General features: G+C 47.9%; 1 protein-coding gene across 6 annotated transcripts in view; it reads left to right on the plus strand.

Annotated features, from left to right (window-relative positions):
* Nucleotides 1-2,854: 2,854 nt before the first annotated feature.
* The window catches only part of klhdc8a (kelch domain containing 8A), a 60,442-nt gene continuing 41,337 nt past the window's right edge, over nucleotides 2,855-21,959 (plus strand). The window contains exons 1-3 of one of the 6 annotated variants that reach the window (XM_086011066.1): nucleotides 2,855-2,965; nucleotides 18,550-19,055; nucleotides 20,257-20,807. In XM_086011066.1, the coding sequence (XP_085867192.1) occupies nucleotides 20,432-20,807 (376 nt within the window). In that variant the 5' untranslated portion in view covers nucleotides 2,855-2,965; nucleotides 18,550-19,055; nucleotides 20,257-20,431. Of the gene's footprint in view, nucleotides 2,966-3,235; nucleotides 3,399-16,097; nucleotides 16,283-18,546; nucleotides 19,056-20,256; nucleotides 20,808-21,959 lie in introns of those variants that run through there. The other 5 variants (XM_086011063.1, XM_086011064.1, XM_086011068.1 and 2 more) reach the window with 5 other exon arrangements.

A 21,959-nucleotide genomic window follows, 5' to 3' on the forward strand; every position in this document is an offset into this window, starting at 1 on the left:
ATAATTGGCAAATGAAGTTCAACACACATTACATTTTGGTAGGAAGAATAGGGAGATCACTTATCACTTGGAAGGTGCAAGTCTAGGTGGGGTAGATGAATAAAGGGATCTCGGAGTACAAATACACAAATCACTAAAAGTTGCTACACCATAAAAAAAGCAAACCAAGCACTAGGGTTTATTTCTAGAGGGATAGGATTGAAAAGTAGTGAAGTTATGCTAAACCTGTATCGAACCTTGGTTAGACCACACTTGGAGTACTGCGTATAGTTCTGGTCACCATATTATAAAAAGGATTTAGAGGCAGTGGAGAGGGTGCAGAGAAGATTTACAAGGATGATACCAGAAATACGAGGGTGTACATATCAGGAAAGGATGAACAGGCTGGGTCTCTTTTCTCTTGGAAAAAGGCTGAGGGGTGACCTAATAGAGGCCTTTAAAATTATGAAAAATTTTGATAGAGTGGATACAGAGAGAAAGTGTCCACTTGTGGGGAAGAGCATAACTAGAGGCCATCAATATAAGATAGTCACCAAGAAATCCAATAGGGAATTCAGAAGAAACTTCTTTACCCAGAGAGTGGTGAGAATGTGGAACTCACTACCACAGGGAGTAGTTGAAGTGAATAGTATAGATGTATTTAAGGGGAGGCTGGACAAGCATATGAGGGAGAAGGGAATAGAGGGTTATGCTGATAGATTTAAATGAGGAAAGACGGGAGGAGGCTCGAGTGGAGTATAAACGCTAGCATGGACTGGTTGGGCCGAATGGCCTGTTTCTGTGCCGTATATCCTATGTAATGTAAAACTAGTGATTCCTACTGGAAAGTGAATGGTGCTGATCACTCCATACCCGATGCTGTAGGATTGCAAAAAGAAAATTAAACATATAATTAAGAGATTCCAACACTCGGTGTGTGATAAACTAACAGGCGTGATCTAACAACAACAACTTGTATTTATATAACGCCTTTAACATAGTAAAACGTCCCAAGACGCTGCACGGGAGTATTTTAAGACAAAGAATTTGACACCAATCCACATAAGGATGAATTAGGGTAGGTGTCCAAAAGCTTGGTCAAAGAGGTAGGTTTTAAGGAGCGTATTAAAGGAGGAAAGAAAGGTTGAGAGGCGGAGAGGTTTAGGGAGGGAATTCCAGAGCTTAGGGCCCTGGCAGCTGAAGGCACGGCCACCAATGGTTGAGCGATTATAATCAAGTATGCTCAAGAGGCCAGAATTAGAGGAGCGCAGATATTTCGGGGGGGGGGGGCGGGGTTGTGGGGCTGAAGGAGGTTACAGAGATAGGGAGGGGCGAGGCCATGGAGGGATTTGAAAACAAGGATGCGAATTTTGAGATTGAGGCGCTGCTTAACCGGGAGCCAATGTAGGTCAGCGAGCACGGGGGTGATGGGTGAACTTGGATCACCTCAAGTTTACGTAGGGTGGAATGTGGGAAGCCAGCCAGGAGTGCGTGGATGCGTTGATCCAGTGGATGACCACATATCAAAAGTTCTTCTTTGGCTGTAACATGCTTTGGGACGTCCTGAGGTTGTGAAAGGTGCTATAGAAATGCAAATCTTTCTTTTATATTCCTATAACTAGAATCTAAATATTGCTTTAAGAAAATTGTTTAAAAGGAAAACATTTGACATGAATCAGTCATTCATGAAAGAAAGACTTATGAAATAATACTGAGCGGCCTGCGGGTGGCGCTGTCCAGGGAGAGTATAAATACTCGGGCACGGGCCCAGCTTGCGCAGGACATTCTTAACAGGAACTAGTGAAGGGCACAACTAGACCTCCGTGTTGTAAAACAGTTGATTAAAGCTTTGTTTAACGCTTAGACCAAGTGTCTAGTAGTTTTCTTACATCAACATTTATTAGCAATGTCATGTAATAAAGATTACAGACCTATAGCTCACCTGAGAACACTTGATGCTCTGGTTGCAAAAAAGGTTCAGCTCCCAAAAGGAAATCTCTTACATTGAGCAGAAAATTCAACACAAAGATTTTCTTAAAAAAGCAGTATATTTTCAACTAGTCTGCCTATTATACACATAGCTTACACATTTAATGAACAATAGTAAACATTTCTAGTACATTGATTTATTTCCACTCCAGAGACCTGAGCACATAAAGCTCGGCTGACACTCCCAGTGCGGTGCTGAGGGAGTGCTGCACTGTCGGAGGTGCCGTCTTTTGGATGAGACATTAAACCGAACCCCGTCTGCTCTCTCAGGTGGACGTAAAAGATCCCTCGGCACTATTTCGAAGAAGAGCAGGGGAGCTCTCCCCAGTGTCCTGGGGCCAATATTTATCCCTCAATCAACATCACTCAAACAGATTATCTGGTCCTGATCACATTGCTGTTTGTGGGAGCTTGCTGTGCATAATTGGCTGCTGTGTTTCAACAGTGACTACACTTCAAAAAGTACTTCATTGTCTGTAAAGCGCTTTGGGACGTCCTGAGATTGTGATAAGTGCTATATTAATGCAAGTCTTTCTTTCTTTCTCTCTTTCCTCCTTCCCTTCCTCCTGTCTTCCCTTCTTCTGATTTCAAACAAATGAAGCAGTCGGAAGCGAGGTGAGAGTTGTGCTCCTCCATGCCCAGACCCAAAAGTCTCCCTCTCAGCCCCAGCTCCGGAGGGGGCGTCCCTTCTATTGCCATTTGATACCAAGAAGATGAATGGCAAACGATTCGCCCTATCGTAGGGATTATTTGTTGTTGCTTGAATAAGGAATGCAGAATTCTGGATCTGAATCCACACCCGTATCTCAAATGTGTGTCGAGGGTTGGCTCCGAATGATGGGCAGGAGTAAGCCCGCCCTCCCCTCGGTCGCGAATCTGATTCAACAGATTTTGCAACTCCAGCTGAATGAGGTGGGTTCGACAAGGAGCAGCCTCAGGTTTGATGGACCACCCACACTGATGTACTCACCGGGCAGTGCGACCAGCGACCTTTCAGGTAGACAGATACTTCGAATATTAATTTCAAACGAAACTGCTTCATTTGAGAAGGAGAATAAGAAAAAATGTAATTCTTGGAGAGAGCTTCCTCCTCCTCCTCTTTCTGAGAGGGGTTTGAAGTTGATGCACTCCCATGGAGTGGTTTTAAGGTGATTTCTGTCGCTTCCATCACTGGCCAGTCCCAGTGTGGGAGGTTCTGACAGAAGCAGCGGACTATTCTCTCTCCTGGAGGGTTGGAATATTTGGGGAGGTTCCCTGGGAATGGGGGAGGAGAGTGGGTGTGAGGGGGACGTGCCTCGATCCCTCCAAACAATGTAGATGCCAGCCCACCCGCACCGAGCTCTAGGGGACAGAGAAATCTCACTCTGTGCAAAGTTCCTGAAAGATGCCCGCTCGCTGGATTGCCCGGGAATCGCCGCCGCTTTAACACGGTAAGAGGGAGAATCTCGCAATGGAACGATCCCTGAGGGGAGCAGCCGCCGATTGTTTAATCCGCGAGTCTGTTTGCTCAGTTCTGTTTGTCACTGGCTGTTTATTGGCAACACTCACAACCGGGGAGAGAGAGAGTGAGAGAGCAAGGAATCTCCCTGCCTGATCTCCGAATTGGATTCAAAGAGAATCGAGAGGGCAAGCAGTGCATGCAAGTTTTCCAATTTTCCTCCACTCTGACTGCAGTCTATCCGACAGTCTGACTGTCCTTCACTCTGACTACAGTCTATCCGACAGTCTGACTGTCCTTCACTCTGACTGCAGTCTATCCGATAGTCTGACTGTCCTCCACTCTGACTGCAGTCTATCCGACAGTCTGACTGTCCTTCACTCTGACTACAGTCTATCCGACAGTCTGACTGTCCTCCACTCTGACTGCAGTCTACCCGACAGTCTGACTGTCCTCCACTCTGACTGCAGTCTACCCGACAGTCTGACTGTCCTTCACTCTGACTACAGTCTATCCGACAGTCTGACTGTCCTTCACTCTGACTGCAGTCTATCCGACAGTCTGACTGTCCTTCACTCTGACTGCAGTCTACCCGACAGTCTGACTGTCCTTCACTCTGACTACAGTCTATCCGACAGTCTGACTGTCCTTCACTCTGACTGCAGTCTAGCCGACAGTCTGACTGTCCTTCACTCTGACTGCAGTCTATCCGACAGTCTGACTGTCCTCCACTCTGACTGCAGTCTATCTGACAGTCTGACTGTCCTTCACTCTGACTGCAGTCTATCCGACAGTCTGACTGTCCTTCACTCTGACTGCAGTCTACCCGACAGTCTGACTGTCCTTCACTCTGACTACAGTCTATCCGACAGTCTGACTGTCCTTCACTCTGACTGCAGTCTAGCCGACAGTCTTGACTGTCCTTCACTCTGACTGCAGTCTATCCGACAGTCTGACTGTCCTTCACTCTGACTGCAGTCTATCCGACAGTCTGACTGTCCTTCACTCTGACTACAGTCTATCCGACAGTCTGACTGTCCTTCACTCTGACTGCAGTCTATCCAACAGTCTGACTGTCCTTCACTCTGACTGCAGTCTATCCGACAGTCTGACTGTCCTCTACTCTGACTGCAGTCTACCCGACAGTCTGACTGTCCTTCACTCTGACTACAGTCTATCCGACAGTCTGACTGTCCTTCACTCTGACTACAATCTATCCAACAGTCTGATTGTCCTTCACTCTGACTGCCCTCCACTCTGACTGCAGTCTACCCGACAGTCTGACTGTCCTTCACTCTGACTGCAGTCTACCCGACAGCCTGACTGTCCTTCACTCTGACTGCAGTCTACCCGACAGTCGGACTGTCCTTCACTCTGACTGCAGTCTACCCGACAGTCTGACTGTCCTTCACTCTGACTACAGTCTATCCGACAGTCTGACTGTCCTTCACTCTGACTACAATCTATCCGACAGTCTGATTGTCCTTCACTCTGACTGCCCTCCACTCTGACTGCAGTCTACCCGACAGTCTGACTGTCCTTCACTCTGACTGCAGTCTACCCGACAGTCTGACTGTCCTTCACTCTGACTGCAGTCTACCCGACAGTCGGACTGTCCTTCACTCTGACTGCAGTCTACCCGACAGTCTGACTGTCCTTCACTCTGACTACAGTCTATCCGACAGTCTGACTGTCCTTCACTCTGACTACAGTCTATCCGACAGTCTGACTGTCCTTCACTCTGACTACAGTCTATCCGACAGTCTGACTGTCCTTCACTCTGACTACAGTCCATCCGACAGTCTGACTGTCCTTCACTCTGACTATAATCTATCTGACAGTCTGACTGCCCTTCACTCTGGTTACAGTCTATCCGACAGTCTGACTGCCCTTCACTCTGGTTACAGTCTATCTGACAGTCTGACTGTCCTTCACTCTGGTTACAGTCTATCTGACAGTCTGACTGTCCTTCACTGTGAGTCTTTTTTTCTTAGGCAGTCCCTCGGAACCGAGGATGACTTGCTTCTACACTAAAAATGAGTTCTCAGTTGACTGATGAGTCCAATGCGGGACCTACAGTCTCTGTCACAGGTGGGGCAGATGGTGGTTGAAGGGGCGGGTGGGTGGGGTGCTTGGCTTGATGTGCACTCCTTGCGCTTGGCTTCCGCTTGCTCCTGGCGAAGAGGCTCGAGGTGTTCGGCGCCTTCCCGGATGCTTCTCCTCCACTTTGTGCGGTCTTGGGCCAGGGATTCCCAGGTGTCGGTGGGGATGTTGCATTTTTTCAAGGAGGCTTTGAGGATGTCCTTGAAGCGTTTCCGCTGCCCACCTGGGGCTCTCTTGCCATGTCGGAGCTCCAAATAGAGCGCTTGTTTTGCGAGTCTTGTATCGGGCATGTGGACGATGTGGCCCGTCCATCGGAGCTGATCGAATGTGGTCAAAGCTTCGATGCTGGGGATGTTGGCCTGAGCGAGAACACTAACGTTGGTGTGCCTATCCTGCCAATGAATTTACAGGATCTTGCAGAGGCAGCATTGATGGTACCTCTCCAGTGCTTTGAGGTGCCTGCTATACATGGTCCATGTCTCTTGAGGCATACAGCAGGGCGGGTATCACTGCTGCTCTGTAGACCATGAGCTTGACGCTGGGTTTGAGGTCCTGGTCTTCAAGCACTCTCTTCCTCAGGTGACCGAAGGCTGCACTGGCACACTGAAGGCGGTGTTGGACTTCGTCATCGACGTTTGCCCTTGTTGACAGTAGGTTCCCGAGTTATGGAAAGTGGTCCACCTTGTCCAAGACCTTGTCATGGATTTTGATAATCGGGGATTGGGGGGCAGTACTGTGTGGCGGGGGCAGGTTGGTAGAGGACCTTTGTCTTGCGGATGTTTAGTCTAAGGCCTATGTTCTCGTACGCTTCAATGAAGGTGTTGACGATGGTTTGGAGTTCGACCTCCAAGTGAGCGCAGATGCAAGCGTCGTCCACATACTGTAATTCGATGACAGAGGATGGGACGACCTTGGATCTGGACTGGAGGCAACGGAGGTTGAACAGTTTCCCGTTTGTTCTGTAGATTAGCTCCACTCCAGCGGGGAGCTTACTGAGGGTGAGATGGAGCATTGCAGCCAGGAAGATCGAGAAGAGCGTTGGTGGGATGACACAGCCTTGCTTGACCCTGGTCCATAAGTGAATTGGGTCTGTGGTGATCCGTTGGTCAGGATCACAGCTTGCATGTCGTCATGAAGCAGGCGGAGGATGGTGGCAAACTTTGGAGGACAGCCGAATTTGAGGAGGACACTCCATAATCCCTCATGGTTGACGGTGTCGAAGGCCTTTGTGAGGTCAAAGAAGGCTATGTACAGTGGTTGGTGCTGTTTCCTGCATTTCTCTTGTAGTTGACGCGCGGTGAAGATCATGTCCATTGTGCCCCTTAGTGGGCGGTATCCACATTGCGACTCTGGGTGGAGCTCTTCAGCCACTGGGAGAAGACGATTGAGGAGGATTCTTGCAATGACTTTCCCGGTGGCAGACAGCAGGGAGACTCCTCTGTAATTACTGCAATCGGACTTGTCACCTTTCTTGAAGATGATCACGATTATGGCGTCTCTGAGATCTCCTGGCATGTATTCACACCAATAGTGCTTCTCTGCCATGTTTTAGTGCCTCGGCGGGGATTCCATCTGCTTCTGAGGCCTATCAGACAGTCTGACTGTCCTTCACTCTGACTACAGTCTATCTGACAGTCTGGCTGCCCTTCATGACTACAGTCTATCAGACAGTCCTCACTATCACAGGTAGTTAAGAAGAATATGTTTTGAAAAATAAAAGTAAGGATATGATGTATTGATCTATGGTACTATGGTCCCACCTATCACTTATTTTTGCTGTGTATGCAATGGATTATTTGCTACCTCAGTGTCTCCCCTCTACCCAGATCTGGGACCTTTTCTAACAGTTTGCTGCCAATTTTGTCACTTCACTGTATGAATCCTTAGGAAAGAGGAGATTGGTGATCAATTTGGCCTCGATTGTGAGCACTTGCCTTCATGGACCAATAACAACTGAGTTCATTAATAGTCATTTTTCTTCTCTCTGTCCCTCTCTCTCTCTCCCTGTACTGCACGTTCCTCATCTCTCCTGGGCCATGTTGGGAGTGAGGAGAGGTCTGAAGCAGAAGGCAGGCAGGAATGAGTTAATAACCTGGGTTGGCCTTGCACACCTGTACGGCCAGTCCTGGGTGCAAGTCAATTTTGTGGCATCTTCACTTAGAAATGATGTGTTGGGTAGGACAAGCCTAAATAAGGAAGGAAGAGCTTTAGAGAACCGAGGGCTTTTTATATAAAATACTACAGCCCATGGGCATCCATATCATGTCAGCTGTGGGTCAGTTACTAGAACACTCATTTCTGTGTCAGAAGGCTGTGGGTTCAAATCCCACTCCAGAGACTTGAGCAGAAAAAATCTAGGTTGATACTCCAGTGCAGTGCTGAGGGAGTGCTACACTGTCGGAGGTGCCGTCTTTTGGATGAGACGTTAACGATGACATGAAGAGCAGGGGAGTTCATCCTGGGGCCAATATTTATCTCTCAATCAACATCACTAAAACAGATTATCTGGTCATTATCACATTGCTGTTGGTGGGAGCTTGCTGTGCACAAATTAGCTGCTGCGTTTCCTACATTACAACAGTGACCACACTTCAAAAAGTACTTCATTGGCTGTAAAGCGCTTTGGGACATTCAGTGGTCGTGAAAGGTGCGATAGAAATGCAAGTCTTACTTTCATGTTTACACTCCATATTAAGATCCAGTTCACTGTATTAAAACTCACCATTGCTTGATATATTGTGAGAACAGTAAATAATCTGTTCAGGAAACAAACTTGGTTTGTACAGAGATGTATGCCAACGACTTATTTGTCAATATTCTCCCTTCCATTGGCGAAGGTGCCAAACCTTGGCTGCAGGCCCGGCTTATGGGCGCTGGTCACTCTCCACTCAAGTGCCCTATGAGCCTAGACAATGACTGTCAGCAGGCTCTTTGACCATGTAAGGTGACATGAATCAACTGAGTGGCCTGCGGGTGGCGCTGTCCAGGGAGGGTATAAATACTCGGGCACGGGCCCAGCTTGCGCAGGACATTCTTAACAGGAACTAGTGAAGGACACAACTAGACCTCCATGTTGTAAAACAGTTGATTAAAGCTTTGTTTAACGCTTAGACCGAGTGCCTACTAGTTTTCTTACGTCATAAGGCATCACACTAGAGCCAAATCCGGCCCTCACGTGATCTCCAAACACATGTATCATCCGGCAGGGGGCATTGGATAATTATCAGGTGTAATTATCAGCCCTGGTTGATTCCCCCCCTCACCCGCTCAGCCCAGCAGGTGCCAAGGCTAATTATGCCAGAATTGTGTCCCCAGCTAGCTGGGCACAGATTGGATACTGATGTTGTTTTTATAGTGCCACACCAAGCAATGGCTTCTTATCCCCCTGATCATTGGGCAACTGTACACTAATCATAAAACTCCAAGGTGGATTCCTCCATTGTTAACACTGATCTGTCCTGACCTCAGACATTGACCTTCTGCCACGACAGAAAGAAAGAAAAAAGAAAGACTTGCATTTCTATAGCGCCTTTCATGACCACCGGACGTCCCAAGGCGCTTTACAGTCAATGAAGTACTTTTTGAAGTGTAGTCACTGTTGTTATGTAGGATTGAAGCTTTGACCACGCTCAATCAGCTCCGATGGACGGGTCACATTTTCCGCATGCCCAAAACAAGCGCTCTACTCGGAGCTCCAGCACAGCAAGAGAGCCCCAGGTGGGCAGAGGCAACGCTTCAAGGACACCCTCAAAGCCTCCTTGAAAAAGTGCAGCATCCCCACCGACACCTGGGAATCCCTGGCCCAAGACCGCACAAAGTGGAGGAGAAGCATCCGGGAAGGCGCCGAACACCTAGAGTCTCTTCGCCGGGAGCAAGCGGAAGCCAAGCGCAAACAGCGGAAGGAGCGCACGTCAACCCAAGCACCCCACCCACCCGCCCCTTCAACCACCATCTGCCCCACCTGTGACAGAGACTGTAGGTCCCGCATTGGACTCATCAGTCACCTGCAAACTCATTTTTAATGTGGAAGCAAGTCATCCTCGGTTCCGAGGGACTGCCTAAGAAGAAGAAGAATGTAGGAAACACGGCAGCTAATCTGCACACAGCAAGCTCCCACAAATGTGATAATGACCAGATAATCTGTTTCTTTAGTGATGTTGATTGTATGTCGTAAACGCAGAGAGTGTGTGTGCAAGCAAAACTGCATGCCAGAACTTTTATAGGGCATATCACAAGTCATGCAGTAGCGGGACTGGGCAAGTAATCATCTTTTTGCAAAGTGCGTCCTGTATCTGTCGTCCCATTGGAACTTATTACACTGGTTTCAGTCGGGGGTAGGAAGCTGCCTCATTGCCTGCCTTCTGTAAGTGGAACGGGGTCCTTGAGACTTGATATTTATTCCTTTGTTAGGAGGCCTGATGCGTTTTGTTCAACTCGCTTCTCCCTCAGTAGGGGCCATAGGATGGAACCAGAATTATGCAGAGTTCCAGTATTCCAATCTGAAAGATGGCACACATATATTCATCTTGTTGTTGCAATGTTAGTAGAAAACTTAGAGGGAGATTTAATCTCTTCCTAATATTTTTACATAATGACCACCCAGGATGTTTAATTTAATTGTGCTGGTTGGTTTTTAGAGTGAACAAAAAGAATTTGCATTTATATAGCGCCTTTCACAACCTCAGATCATCCCAAAGCGCTTTACATCCAATTATTATCTTTTGAAGTGCAGTCACTGTTGTAATGTAGGAAACGTGGCAGCCAATTTGCGCACAGCAAGCTCCCATGAACACCAGTGTGATAATGACCAGATAATCTGTTTTTGTTACGTTGATTGAGGGATAAATATTGGCCCCAGGACACTGGGGACTAACTCCCCCTGCTCTTCTTCGAAATAGTGCCATGAGATCTTTTACATCCACCTGAGAGAGAGCAGACGGGGCCTCGGTTTAACGTCTCATTTGAGAGACGGCTCCTCCGACAGTGCAGCATTCCCTCAGCACTGCACTGGAGTGTCAGTTTAGGTTACAAGGGTTCCATCCACGATCACCGATCAAACATTCTGAGTTTAACTAGGATTCAGGGTCAAGGTCCCCTAACAATATCACTGAAATGTGACCCTTCGTGCCTTCCTTAGAAGAGCTTCCCATTCTGTGCCAACATCAACAAACGCTTGTATTTATATAGTACAACCGTCCAAGGTGCTTCACAGGGCATTACCAACCAAAGTCAGACACCGAGCCACATAAGGAGACATTAGAACTGTCGCTTGGTCAAAGAGGTAGGTTTTAAGGAGCGTTTTAAAGGAGGAGGGAGAGGTGGAGAGGTTTAGCGAGGGAATTCCAGAGCTTATTGACGTCACTGTTGCCCGTTAGGTGAGATTGCCAATTTGTGTTTAATTATAGGCGATTTGCCAAAAAACAGCAACACTTAGATTGTACAAAAGCTATTTTAAAATTCCTTTTGTGATTTTATTGTTGCCCTGCAGAAGTAAATCTCCGTCTATCACAGCTCCGAGATCCAGTTTGAACTTGAGTTATTGATGAATAAGGTTTCCCATCTTGAAGGAAAACCCCATCGACACCTTGCAAAGGGAACCAGTAGTGGGGCCGACGGAGCATTTTAAGACAGCTTTTATATTGCATGAGCAGTTGGCGCCAGGAGGGTAGAGAACAAACTGCTCCTTAAGCCGCATTAATCTGCAATGATTCACACCAGTGAATTTGTTTAAATTATCTTACAAGGTGTCCTTTCATCACAGTTTCTGGAGCTGTGCCTCTCCCTGAACACCAGCTGCCACTGCACTTCTTTAAATGACCCGGTATTATTAGCCAAGCTGTTTGTTTACACAGGATTACACCGGATATACGGCACAGAAACAGGCCATTCGGCCCAACCAGTCCATGCCGGCGTTTATGCTCCACTCGAGCCTCCTCCCGTCTTTCCTCATCTAACTCTATCAGCGTAACCCTTGTGGTAAACCACTGCTAACTCTGTACGTCTGTGTGGTAAACCACTGTTAACTCTGTACAGGTCCGGGCATGTCTCCGCCCCTGGCTCCACCCCTAAGCCCGGGTATAAAGGTGACTCACCACCCTTCCCCCGGGAGCTCTTAGGGTGGATCCACTAGCAGAGGCATGCTCCAGTTCTTAGTCAATAAAAGCCTACTTCGTATAAGTTCAACTTGTAGTCTTTGGTGTTGTTGATAGTGCATCAACCCTCTATTCCCTTCTCCCTCATATGTTTGTCCAGCCTCCCCTTAAATGCATCTATACTATTCGCCTCAACCACTCCCTGTGGTAGCGAGTTCCACATTCTCACCACTCTCTGGGTAAAGACGTTTCTTCTGAATTCCCTATTGGATTTCTTGGTGACTATCTTATATTGATGGCCTCTAGTTTTGCTCTACCCCACAAGTGGAAACATTCTCTCTGTATCTACTCTATCAAAACCTTTCATAATTTTATAGACCTCTCTTAAGTCACCCCTCTTAGGTCAAGAGAAAAGAGACCCAGCCTGTTCATCCTTTCCTGATATTCCTGGTATCTGTACCATTGGACTTTTGGTTCAGTTCTCCCGTGAGTCAGTAGCTAAGTGTTCCCCCCACCAATGTGGAGCTGAGTGATTCAAAGCGGAAGGCCCTAAGGTCAATCCCCAGTCTGTGCTGAGATAGTCAGGGTGGCAGTACAAGCGCTACATTGGGACTCAGTACCCCCTCAGCCAGGGCTCCCCTTCCGAAGCGCCTCGCAGTGGCGCCCCCTGCTGGAAAGTGCGAGGTGCCAACTGCACCATGCCGGAGAAGCCATTCTTCATGGATGAGCTCGTCCACCATGGAGGGGATCACAGTCAACCCTGATCTGATACCCATCCATCCATACATACATTCCATAAGGAGTCACTGGACAGGGATCAAGAGCAGGAACAATAGAACAAAAGAATTTCCATTTCTGTAGCGCCTATCATGACCTCAGGACGTCCCAAAGCGATTTACAGCCAATGAAGTACTTTTGAAGGGCAGTCACTGTTGTAATGTAGGAAATGCGACAGCCAATTTGTGCACAGCAAGCTCCCACAAACAGCAATGTGATAATGACCAGTTCCTCTGTTTTAGTGATGTTGGTTGAGGGATAAATATTGGCCCAGGAGAGAGCAGACGTGGCCTCGGTTTAACGTCACATCCAAAAGACGGCACCTCCGACAGTGCAGCACTCCCTCAGCACTGCACTGGGAGTGTCAGTCTTGATTTTGTACTCATGCCTCTGGAGTGGGACTTGAACCCACAACCTTCTAACTCCGAGTCGAGACTGCTACCAACTGAGCCACAGCTATGACTCCACCAACCCAGCCCAGGGGGCACTGTGGTCAGTTGTGGCAAAAACACTCACTGATTTCGGCTAACTCAGCACAGAGTTGATTAAGCCTGGGACCTCCTGGGCTTCACGGCTCAGTTACTCAACAGATAAACTCACTGAGCCAGCGCGGAAGCTGACTAAGTTAATCTTAAACCGTGAAGAGAAAATTTAGCCTGAAGGTTTAATTTATTCTATGTGGTTTGAACTGTTGCTGCGCCGTGCATGATTCTTGATGTAATTTCTCGCCAGCTGTAACCGGCAGAAAAATGATTGAGGTTTTTTCCCTATTGGATTTAACAAGCTTCACAGTCACTGAGCTTCTAACAAAAGCATCTCCGATGGAATAGGTCAGATTTTATCAGGTAATTATAACCATGACAGCCTGTTAGAGGAACGTGTACAGGAGAACAAGTGACCTACACCAGCATTTGAGATTTTGCATTAATGTAGTTAAAATCCGCTCCTTGAAATTTTGAGATCATGTCAATTCGATGCATAATCCTGGAAATCGGGCTGCATCTATCCTGGAGGATATCACTGTCCTTGTGGGTTTAGCACACTGGGGGCCATGACGTCCAGCCAATGGCATGCCTGCAAACATGAATGCCAGTGATTGCCACACAGGCAATCAGTCAGAGGTGCCAGCTTGGTGCAGCTGGTAACACTCTTGCCCCTGAGCTAGAAGGTTGTTGGTTCATGCCTCACTCCAGGGCTTGTGCTCATAATCTAGGCTGACACTTCAGGGAGTACCGCAGTGTCGGAGCTGCCTGTCTTTCGGGTGAGATGATAAACCTTGAGGACTTGTCGAATGAGATGTGAAACTGTGGCTGGGCCTGCCCTCTCCCATGGCACTATTCAAAGAAGAGCAGTGGAGGTCACTCTGGTGTCCTGGCCAATTTTTATCCCTTAAAAAAAACAGATGATCTGGTCGTAATCACATTGCTGTTTGCGGGAGCTTGCTGTGTACAAATTGATGGACGCGTTTCCCTACATTACAACAGTGACTGCTCTTCAAAAAGTACATCATTGGCTGTAAAGCGCTTTGGGACATCCTGAGGTCGTTCAAGGTGCTATAGAAATGCAAGTCTTTCTTCATTAATGTACCATAGGGCAGGGTGTCCAATCTCTGGAAATAGAACCAGGCGAGGACCTGAGTCCCACCAGCATCCTTGGGCTGAAAGTTGCATATCGTGGAGCTTCACTGGCCATAGATAAAGTTTAAACCCATCTCCCCATTAACTTGTATTGCCCGCGAGTTGCTGCTGCGGGCTGATCTCGGTGTTCTGATTTAGGATTGAGGAGGCGACGGTGCTGAGAACAGCCTTTTCCAAACCTCCAGACCCACAGAACTTAAACTGGGCAAACCATCAAATAAGGAACCTGGGCACTTGGCACTTAAAGTCCTCCTCCAATTGGGCTGGATAGCTAAGGCGTGTGCCTGTAGATAGAAAAAAAAGACTTGCATTTCTATAGTGTCTTTCATGAAATCAGGACATCTCAAAGCGCTTTACAGCCAATGAAGTACTTTTCGAAGTGTAGTCACTGTTGTAATGCGGGAAACGCGGCAGCCAATTTGTGCACAGCAAGCTCCCACAAACAGCAATGTGACAATGACCAAATAATCTGTTTTAGTGATGTTGATTGAGGGAGAAACATTGGCCAGGACACCGGGGTGAACTCCCCTGCTCTTCTTTGATACCTTTTACATGCAACACTGAGAGAGCAGACAGGGCCTCGGCTTAACGTCTCATCCGAAAGACGGCACCTCTGACAGTGCAGCGCTCCCTCAGCACTGCACTGGGAGTGTCGGCCTAGATTTTTGTGCTCAAGTCTCTGGAGTGGGACCCACGGAGCCACAGCAGACCTAGCAGCCCAGCGGCTAATCCTTGTGATGTGCTTAAATCTTTAGTTTCAGGATCAGAATTGGCCTCTGAGAGTACTAATGGTTATCCAGAAGGTTCAAAGTCCAAATCCCTGTCTTTTGCGAGTTGGCTCAACTCAACCAGTGTGGCAGTCGGCTGGACGCACCAAGACTGGGGAGGGAAAACATTTTAATTAGAATTCATTTTCAGGATGTGGGCATCGCTGGCAAGGCTGGCAATTATTGCCCATCCCTAGTGGCTCTGAGAAGGTTGGTGGTGGGCCTTATTCTTGAACCACTGGCAGTTTGATATAAGCCCCTTCAGAGGTCAACCGTGTTGGTGTGGGACTGGAGTCACATCTGGGCCAGGTTTCCTTCCCTAAAGGACATTCGTGAACCAGTTGGGTTTTTACGACAATCCAGAAAGCTTCACGGTCACTTTTACTGAGGCCAGAGTGTTTTTTTAAAAAAACACATGAGCTCAAACTCTCAGACTGCCGTGAAGGGAGTTAAACTCACATTTTTTGTGGATTATTAGTCCAGTAACATAACCACTGCACTATCGTACCCGTTAACGCCACATCCTGCTCCTGGTTGCTGTCCCTGTTGGAAAGTGAGCCTGTGTGGGAGACAGGTGAGGGCAGGATCAGGCGCGACTTGTGATGTCTCTCTTCCCACAGTCAGCAAATGGCCTCCCGACATTCACTACGTGATAGCAAAATACTGCGGATGCTGGAAATCCGAAATAACAACAGAAAATGCTGGAAAAACTCAGCAGGCCAGGCAGCATCCGTGGAGAGAGAAATAGAGTCAACGTTTCAGGTCGAAACCCTTCGCCAAGACTGAAAACTCGCACATGAAGATTGGCCGCTAGGGTGAGGTGCTAGAGGACAACCATCGTCCTGTGGAACTGTACACCTGGAGAAAACTGGACGAGGGGTCTTTTTTTCCCTTTTTTGGGCCCTTCTTATCTTGTTTTTTTATTCTCAGGCCGCACGCTCATAAATTATTCTACATAACTGAGATGGTGACTGCAGAAGATTCAGAGTGTGATCCTGCCGGCACCTCCTCATGGGGCCAGTCCTTCTGACCTGTTCATCTGGCCGAGTGGTGTGAAACCCAATACAAGGCTGTGTTATGTGAGGGAGGCTTCATTAGATGCTGCTCTGAATACAAGCCGAAGAAATTCAGCTCATCAGTCACCGCAGAGTCGAGACAGAAGCTGCTGTCACCTTCTGCAGTTTTGTTTTTCCCATCTCGGCGATGCTTGGGGCAGGTCGCTGCAGATGAGTTACATGCGACCGGATTATTCAGCGGAGAAGTGACGGGATATCAAAGGCGGGGGTGGAAAGGGAGAATCTGTTGCCTGGTTACAGAAGCTCACAACATGACACCTGGTGTTGCTAAGACTCCTCTCCACTGCTGAAAATAACTGGAGAGAGGACAGGCGCTTAACCCTGACTCTACCAGCAGAGAAACCGACCGCTAAAATAAATAGACCAGTTAAAGCGCTGGGATGTCTCACTTGGACCCAGATCGGAAGCTTTGCAAATCCGAGAGGTACCGACGCATGCTGAGAGAATGAAACACGTTACTGTACCTCCTATGAACATGGTCTTCCGGCTAAAAGTTTGCGGTGGGCAGCAGAGTAAACGGGTTCAGGTCTGACCGTTCCCACAATTAAGAGTGGGTTCCATTTAATAGTTAGAGGTGGCTTTCACCTTTTAGAAACCTTGCCATGTTTAAATGGGGGGGGGGGGGGTGGGAGTGAATGCTGCAGAAACAAATATTTCAGTGAGCGAGTGGTCAACCTATGCAACAGGCTCCCGATGGGTGCAAATTAGACAGGTATCTTTCAGAAAATACCATTTTGGGATCCAGTTTGTGAGTAATGTGAGACCTGACGTGTGGCGTGCTCGGGAGGAACAGGTGACTTTGGATAGCAAAATACTGCGGATGCTGGAAATCCGAAATAACAACAGAAAATGTTGGAAAAACTCAGCAGGCCAGGCAACATCCGTGGAGAGAGAAATAGAGTCAACGTTTCGGGCCGAAACCCTTTGTCCTGCAGCCTTGTATTGGGTTTCACACCACTCGGCGAGATGAACAGGTCAGAAGGGCTGGCCCCATGAGGTGGTGCCGGCAGGATCACACTCTGAATCTTCTGCAGTCACCATCTCAGTTATGTAGAATAATTTATGAGCGTGCGGCCTGGGAATAAAAAAACAAGATAAGAAGGGCCCAAAAAAGGGAAAAAAAGACCCCTCGTCCAGTTTTCTCCAGGTGTACAGTTCCACAGGGTGATGGCTGTCCTCTAGCACCTCACCCTAGCGGCCAATCTTCATGTGCGAGTTTTCAGTCTTGACAAAGGGTTTCAACCTGAAACGTTGACTCTATTTCTCTCTCCACAGGTGACTTTGGACCTCTGGTTCTCCAACCTCTCCACCACTGGGGGTTTTCCTCGCCTGGTGCCTGGGTCTGTTGTAGGCTAATCGATAGAGATTGATCGCTGCGATTAATCAACAACTCATTACAGTTGTATGATGGGACTACCAGGATGGTAGAAGGCGAACTGGATGGGCCCTGGATCTTTTCTCATCTGGCAATTCCAGGGATTCTCCCCCAATGGCCTACTGGGTAAAGACACCACCTAACAGAATGGTGGCCCGTGGGTTGGTAGCTTGGCTTAGTTAGTATCACTGTCACCTCTGAGTTAGGAGTGGGCCTTTGGCGCAGCGGTAGCATCCCTGCCGCTGGGCCAGAAGGCGTAGGGTTTCAAACCCCGCTCCAGACAGTCCCAGCAAGTGAAGTCAGAGCTCCGGCTCTAAATTCTGGGTTGACATCCAGTGGGATACTTGCGTCCGTGGGTGTGGGTGGCCCTCCCCCCTCGTATGGGTTGTGGGAGCCCGTAAAACCCTCCCGCCATAGGACTAACCACCCTAATGGCTGGTACGAAGATGGTTATGGTCACGGAAGGAGCGTTAACGCAGCCAGAAATCCTTCCACCACTTCATACAGTTCCCCAAGGGGAACAGTGTGAAGACACGTACGACGACGACCTCTGAGTTAGAAGGTTCTTCGTTCAACCCCTAATCAAGGGATTGAAGGTGTAAACTGGGCTGACTATTGAGTGCTGCATTGTCAGAGATGCTACTCTTAAAGCTTAAGCTGTGACCCCCATCTGGCTGTTCAGATGGATGTAAAAGATCCCATGGCGGGATGTCCTGAGGATGCGACGAGGAGCGATTATAAATGCAAATTCATTCTATCACTACTGACCAATTCCCAGATTGGATTCCCGATCAGTGCTGAGCTAACTGTTGGAGCCCAACACTTTTTATTTTCTGTTTTAAGCTGTTTAGTAATCAGATTTCACAAATATGTCGATCTTGGTTATGTCACAGTGGGTTAACTAGAGTAATTTTTACAGTGGTACAATTATGGTCAATTTGTGGTCACAATACAGTAGCGTGCAGTATCCTTCCCTTCCCTTCCCTTCCCATTACATCCTTCTTGTCCCAATGTGTCACGTTGGCTGCCCGACTCCAGCTCTGCTGGAGTTAGAGGGTTTGGCTCATTTTTTTTCTGTGGTCATGATTTTGTGACTGAGCACCACCAGTGACATAAAGCAATTCACTGATTGATAGGATCCAATTTAATTCCTGGTTATGCCACATGATGGAAGCAAGGCAGGCAATCGCAGATCGAGCTGACAGAGTGATTCCTGAGAGTTAATGTGGAATTAGTGGAGTTGGGGCCTTCCGATCGAAAGCCACGATGGATAAAATATTTTTCCCATTTTAAAAACAAACTTTTTTTCACAGCAGAAGTGACTTTGGACGAGGAGGGTTGATCAGACACATTGGGTGTTGAGGTTTCCTGACTTGATGTTTCCGATGGGAGTGGGTGAGGTTACCTATCGGTGAGATGGAGCCATGCTATTGGATCTGACAGTGAACCAGCTCCCCGCTGAGTGTTGAGGACCCACATAGTGGGGGGCAGAAAATAAACTGCAACTGCAAGCAACGCTTTCGGATGAGATGTTAAACCGAAGCCCCGTCTTCTCTCTCAGATGGACGTAAAAGATCCCGTGGCACTATTCCGAAGAAGAGCAGGGGAGTTCTCCCCGGTGCCCTGGTCAATATTTATTCCTCAACAGACATCACTACAACAGATTATCTGGTCATTATCACATCGCTGTTTGTGGGAGCTTGCTGTGCACAAATTGACTGCCGCGTTTTCTACATTACAACAGTGACTACACTTCAAAAGTACTTTATTGGCTGACAAGCTCTTTGGGACGTCCTGAGGACATCAAAGGTGTTATATAAATGTAAGTTCCCATTCATCCCATCCATGCTGATATTTATGCTCCACACGAGCCTCCTCCCACCCGTCTTCATCTCACCTCATCAGCATGTCCTTCTGTTCCTTTCTCCCTCGTGTTTATCCAGCTTCCCCTTAAATGCATCTATACTATTCGCCTCAACCACTCCCTGTGGCAGCGAGTTCCACATTCTCACCACTCTCTGGGTAAAGAGGTTTCTTCTGAATTCCCTATTGGATTTCTTGGTGACTATCTTCTATTGATGGCCTCTAGTTATGCTCTTCCCCACAAGTGGAAACACCTTCTCTATGTCTACCCTATCAAACCCTTTCATAATCTTATAGACCTCTAGCAGGTCACCCCTCCACCTTCTCTTTCCCAGCCTGTTCAGTCATTCCTGATAGTTAGAATCTCTCAGTTCTGGTATTGTCCTAGTAAATCTTTTTTGCACCTTCTCCAGTGCCTCTATATCCTTTTTATAATATGCAGAACAGAATTGTGCACAGTCTAACCAAGTTCCGATCCAAGTTTAATATGACTTCCCTGCTTTTCAATTCTATACCTCTAGTTTAACTCGCTTCTTATAACATTAGCCTCATGGAAGAGGATTTACACCAAAAGTACTTGGAGAGATGCTTCTTTATAATAGAGATAATTTAATCCAGGGAATTGAGATACTTCCAGAATAACAGTGCACTCCATTAAAGCAAGAAAACTTAAAATTTATACCACATGTATTTAAATGTGGTTAAAACACTTATAGTAGAGCTCCCCCTGATGGCTCAATGGGTAAGTGCAGTGTGCAAGTCGGGCATATGGGTCAGAGAGGTTCTGTTTTCCCCTCTCCGCTCAGTTCGCTGGTTTGAGTGGGTGCTGCAATTGACCCTGATCCAGGGAGGGAGAAAATCAGCCAAACTGCTGCTTCTGACTGTTATTCGTTGGCCCGTGCTGCAAAGTGTGTGTTTGTGTCTGTGTGTCCATGGACATCAGACTTAGCCGTGGTGCCCCAATGCAGTCGAATAGCCATTCACTGTCCCAGGTGAGGTACTGGTTGCCTGTCCCCTCCTGGAACTGTACTCCGGAATGAGTCAGAGGAAGGGTGGAAAATTGGAGGGAACTGTTTTACAGCTTTACAAGTTGTCACGCACTCCGTATTTCAGCGGTGCCATCTTCATTTTTCTTCTTTTTTGTATTTTCTTCTTTTCAGTCTCAACGTTCTTCGTGTTGACGAAGCACTTTGCCTCGGTTGCTACAAGGAAGGTCACCGGGGCTAAAGGCTAGGCTGTGGAACTCATCGCGATGTTCCTCTAACGCTGCCCCTTCGGAGGACCGCTTGACGGAGACAGGGGACGAAAGCCCGCTGGCCCACGCAGTCAAATGCCATGGCTGTGCCCAGCGCCAAGTCATTCCACTGGCAGCCCCTGGCGCCCTTGCCCGTCGGCCGGGTCTACTGCACCCCGGTGGAGTGCGGGGGGCAGCTTTACCTCATCGGAGGCTGCGATGAAGGCGGGACCCCGGTGACCAGCTGTGAGGTTTACTCTCCGGAGGCCAATCAGTGGACCACCCTGCCACCCATGCCCACCCCGAGAGCGGGCGTAGCTGTGGCTGCCCTGGGGAAACGGATGTTAGTGATCGGGGGTGTGGGAGTTCGTCAGAACCCCCTGTCCACAGTGGAGCTGTACAACGTGGAAGAAGGCAAGTGGGAGAAGAAGAATTCCTTGTGTGAAGCTGCCATGGGAGTGTCCGTGACTGTAAAAGGTAACTTTGATCCCGGGGACAATGGACTTCAGCTACGTAGTGAGACTAGAGAAGCTGGGGTTGTTCTCCTTGGAGCAGAGAAGGTTAAGGGGAGATTTAATAGCGGTGTTGGAAATTAGGAGGGGTTTTGTTAGAGTAAATAAGGAGGAACTGTTTCCAGTGGCCACAGTAACCAGAGGACACGGATTTAAGATCATTGGCGAAAGAGCCAGATGGAAGATATAGAGAATTTTTTTTAAGTAGCGAGTTGTTATTACATAAGATTCCATAGGATATACGGCACAGAAACAGGCCATTCGGCCCAACCAGTCCATGCCGGCGTTTATGCTCCACTTGAGCCTCCTCCCATCTTTCCTCATCTAACTCTATCAGCATAACCCTCTATTCCCTTCTCCCTCATGTGCCTATCTAGCCTCCCCTTAAATGCATCTATAATATTCGCCTCAACCACTCCCTGTGGTAGCGAGTTCCACATGCTCACCACTCTCTGGGTAAAGAAGTTTCTTCTGAATTCCCTATTGGATTTCTTGGTGACTATCTTCTATTGATGGACTCTAGTTATACTCTTCCCCACAAGTGGAAACTTTCTCTCTGTATCCACTCGATCAAAACCTTTCATCATTTTAAAGACCTCTATTAGGTCACCCCTCAGCCTTCTGTTTTCAAGAGAAAAGAGACCCAGCCTGGTCATCCTTTCCTGATAGATATAACCTCGAATTTCTGGTATCATCCTTGTAAATCTTCTCTGCACCCTCTCCAGTGCCTCTAGATCCTTTATATGGGAAAAGAGCAAGGGAGTGGGACTACTTGGATAGCTGTTTCAAAGAGCCTGCACACGCACGATGGGCTGAATGGCCTCCTCCCTCTGTGCTGTATGATTCTATGGTCCCATTGAAGAACTGCCACAGTGACACCATTGTAACACAAACAAGCAACATTGGGCATGAAATGCAGGCAGCACAGGGCCAACGTTACCCCGCCCCCACCGATCACCACACACACCAGTTATTGCTCCTCCTCTCCTGAAGGCACTGATTCTTGGTGCTGTTAAAAGAAAATCAAACAAGTTGGGCCCGTCCCCCAACAAAAACCCCATTAATTTTCCTTACTACATTTAGTAAAACACAGCTATTTCACTGCAGAAATAGTGCC

Source organism: Somniosus microcephalus, chromosome 18 (assembly GCF_052327205.1).
Source record: "Somniosus microcephalus isolate GS21.2 chromosome 18, FLI_Smic_1.0, whole genome shotgun sequence".
Classification (NCBI taxonomy): Eukaryota; Metazoa; Chordata; class Chondrichthyes; order Squaliformes; family Somniosidae; genus Somniosus; species Somniosus microcephalus.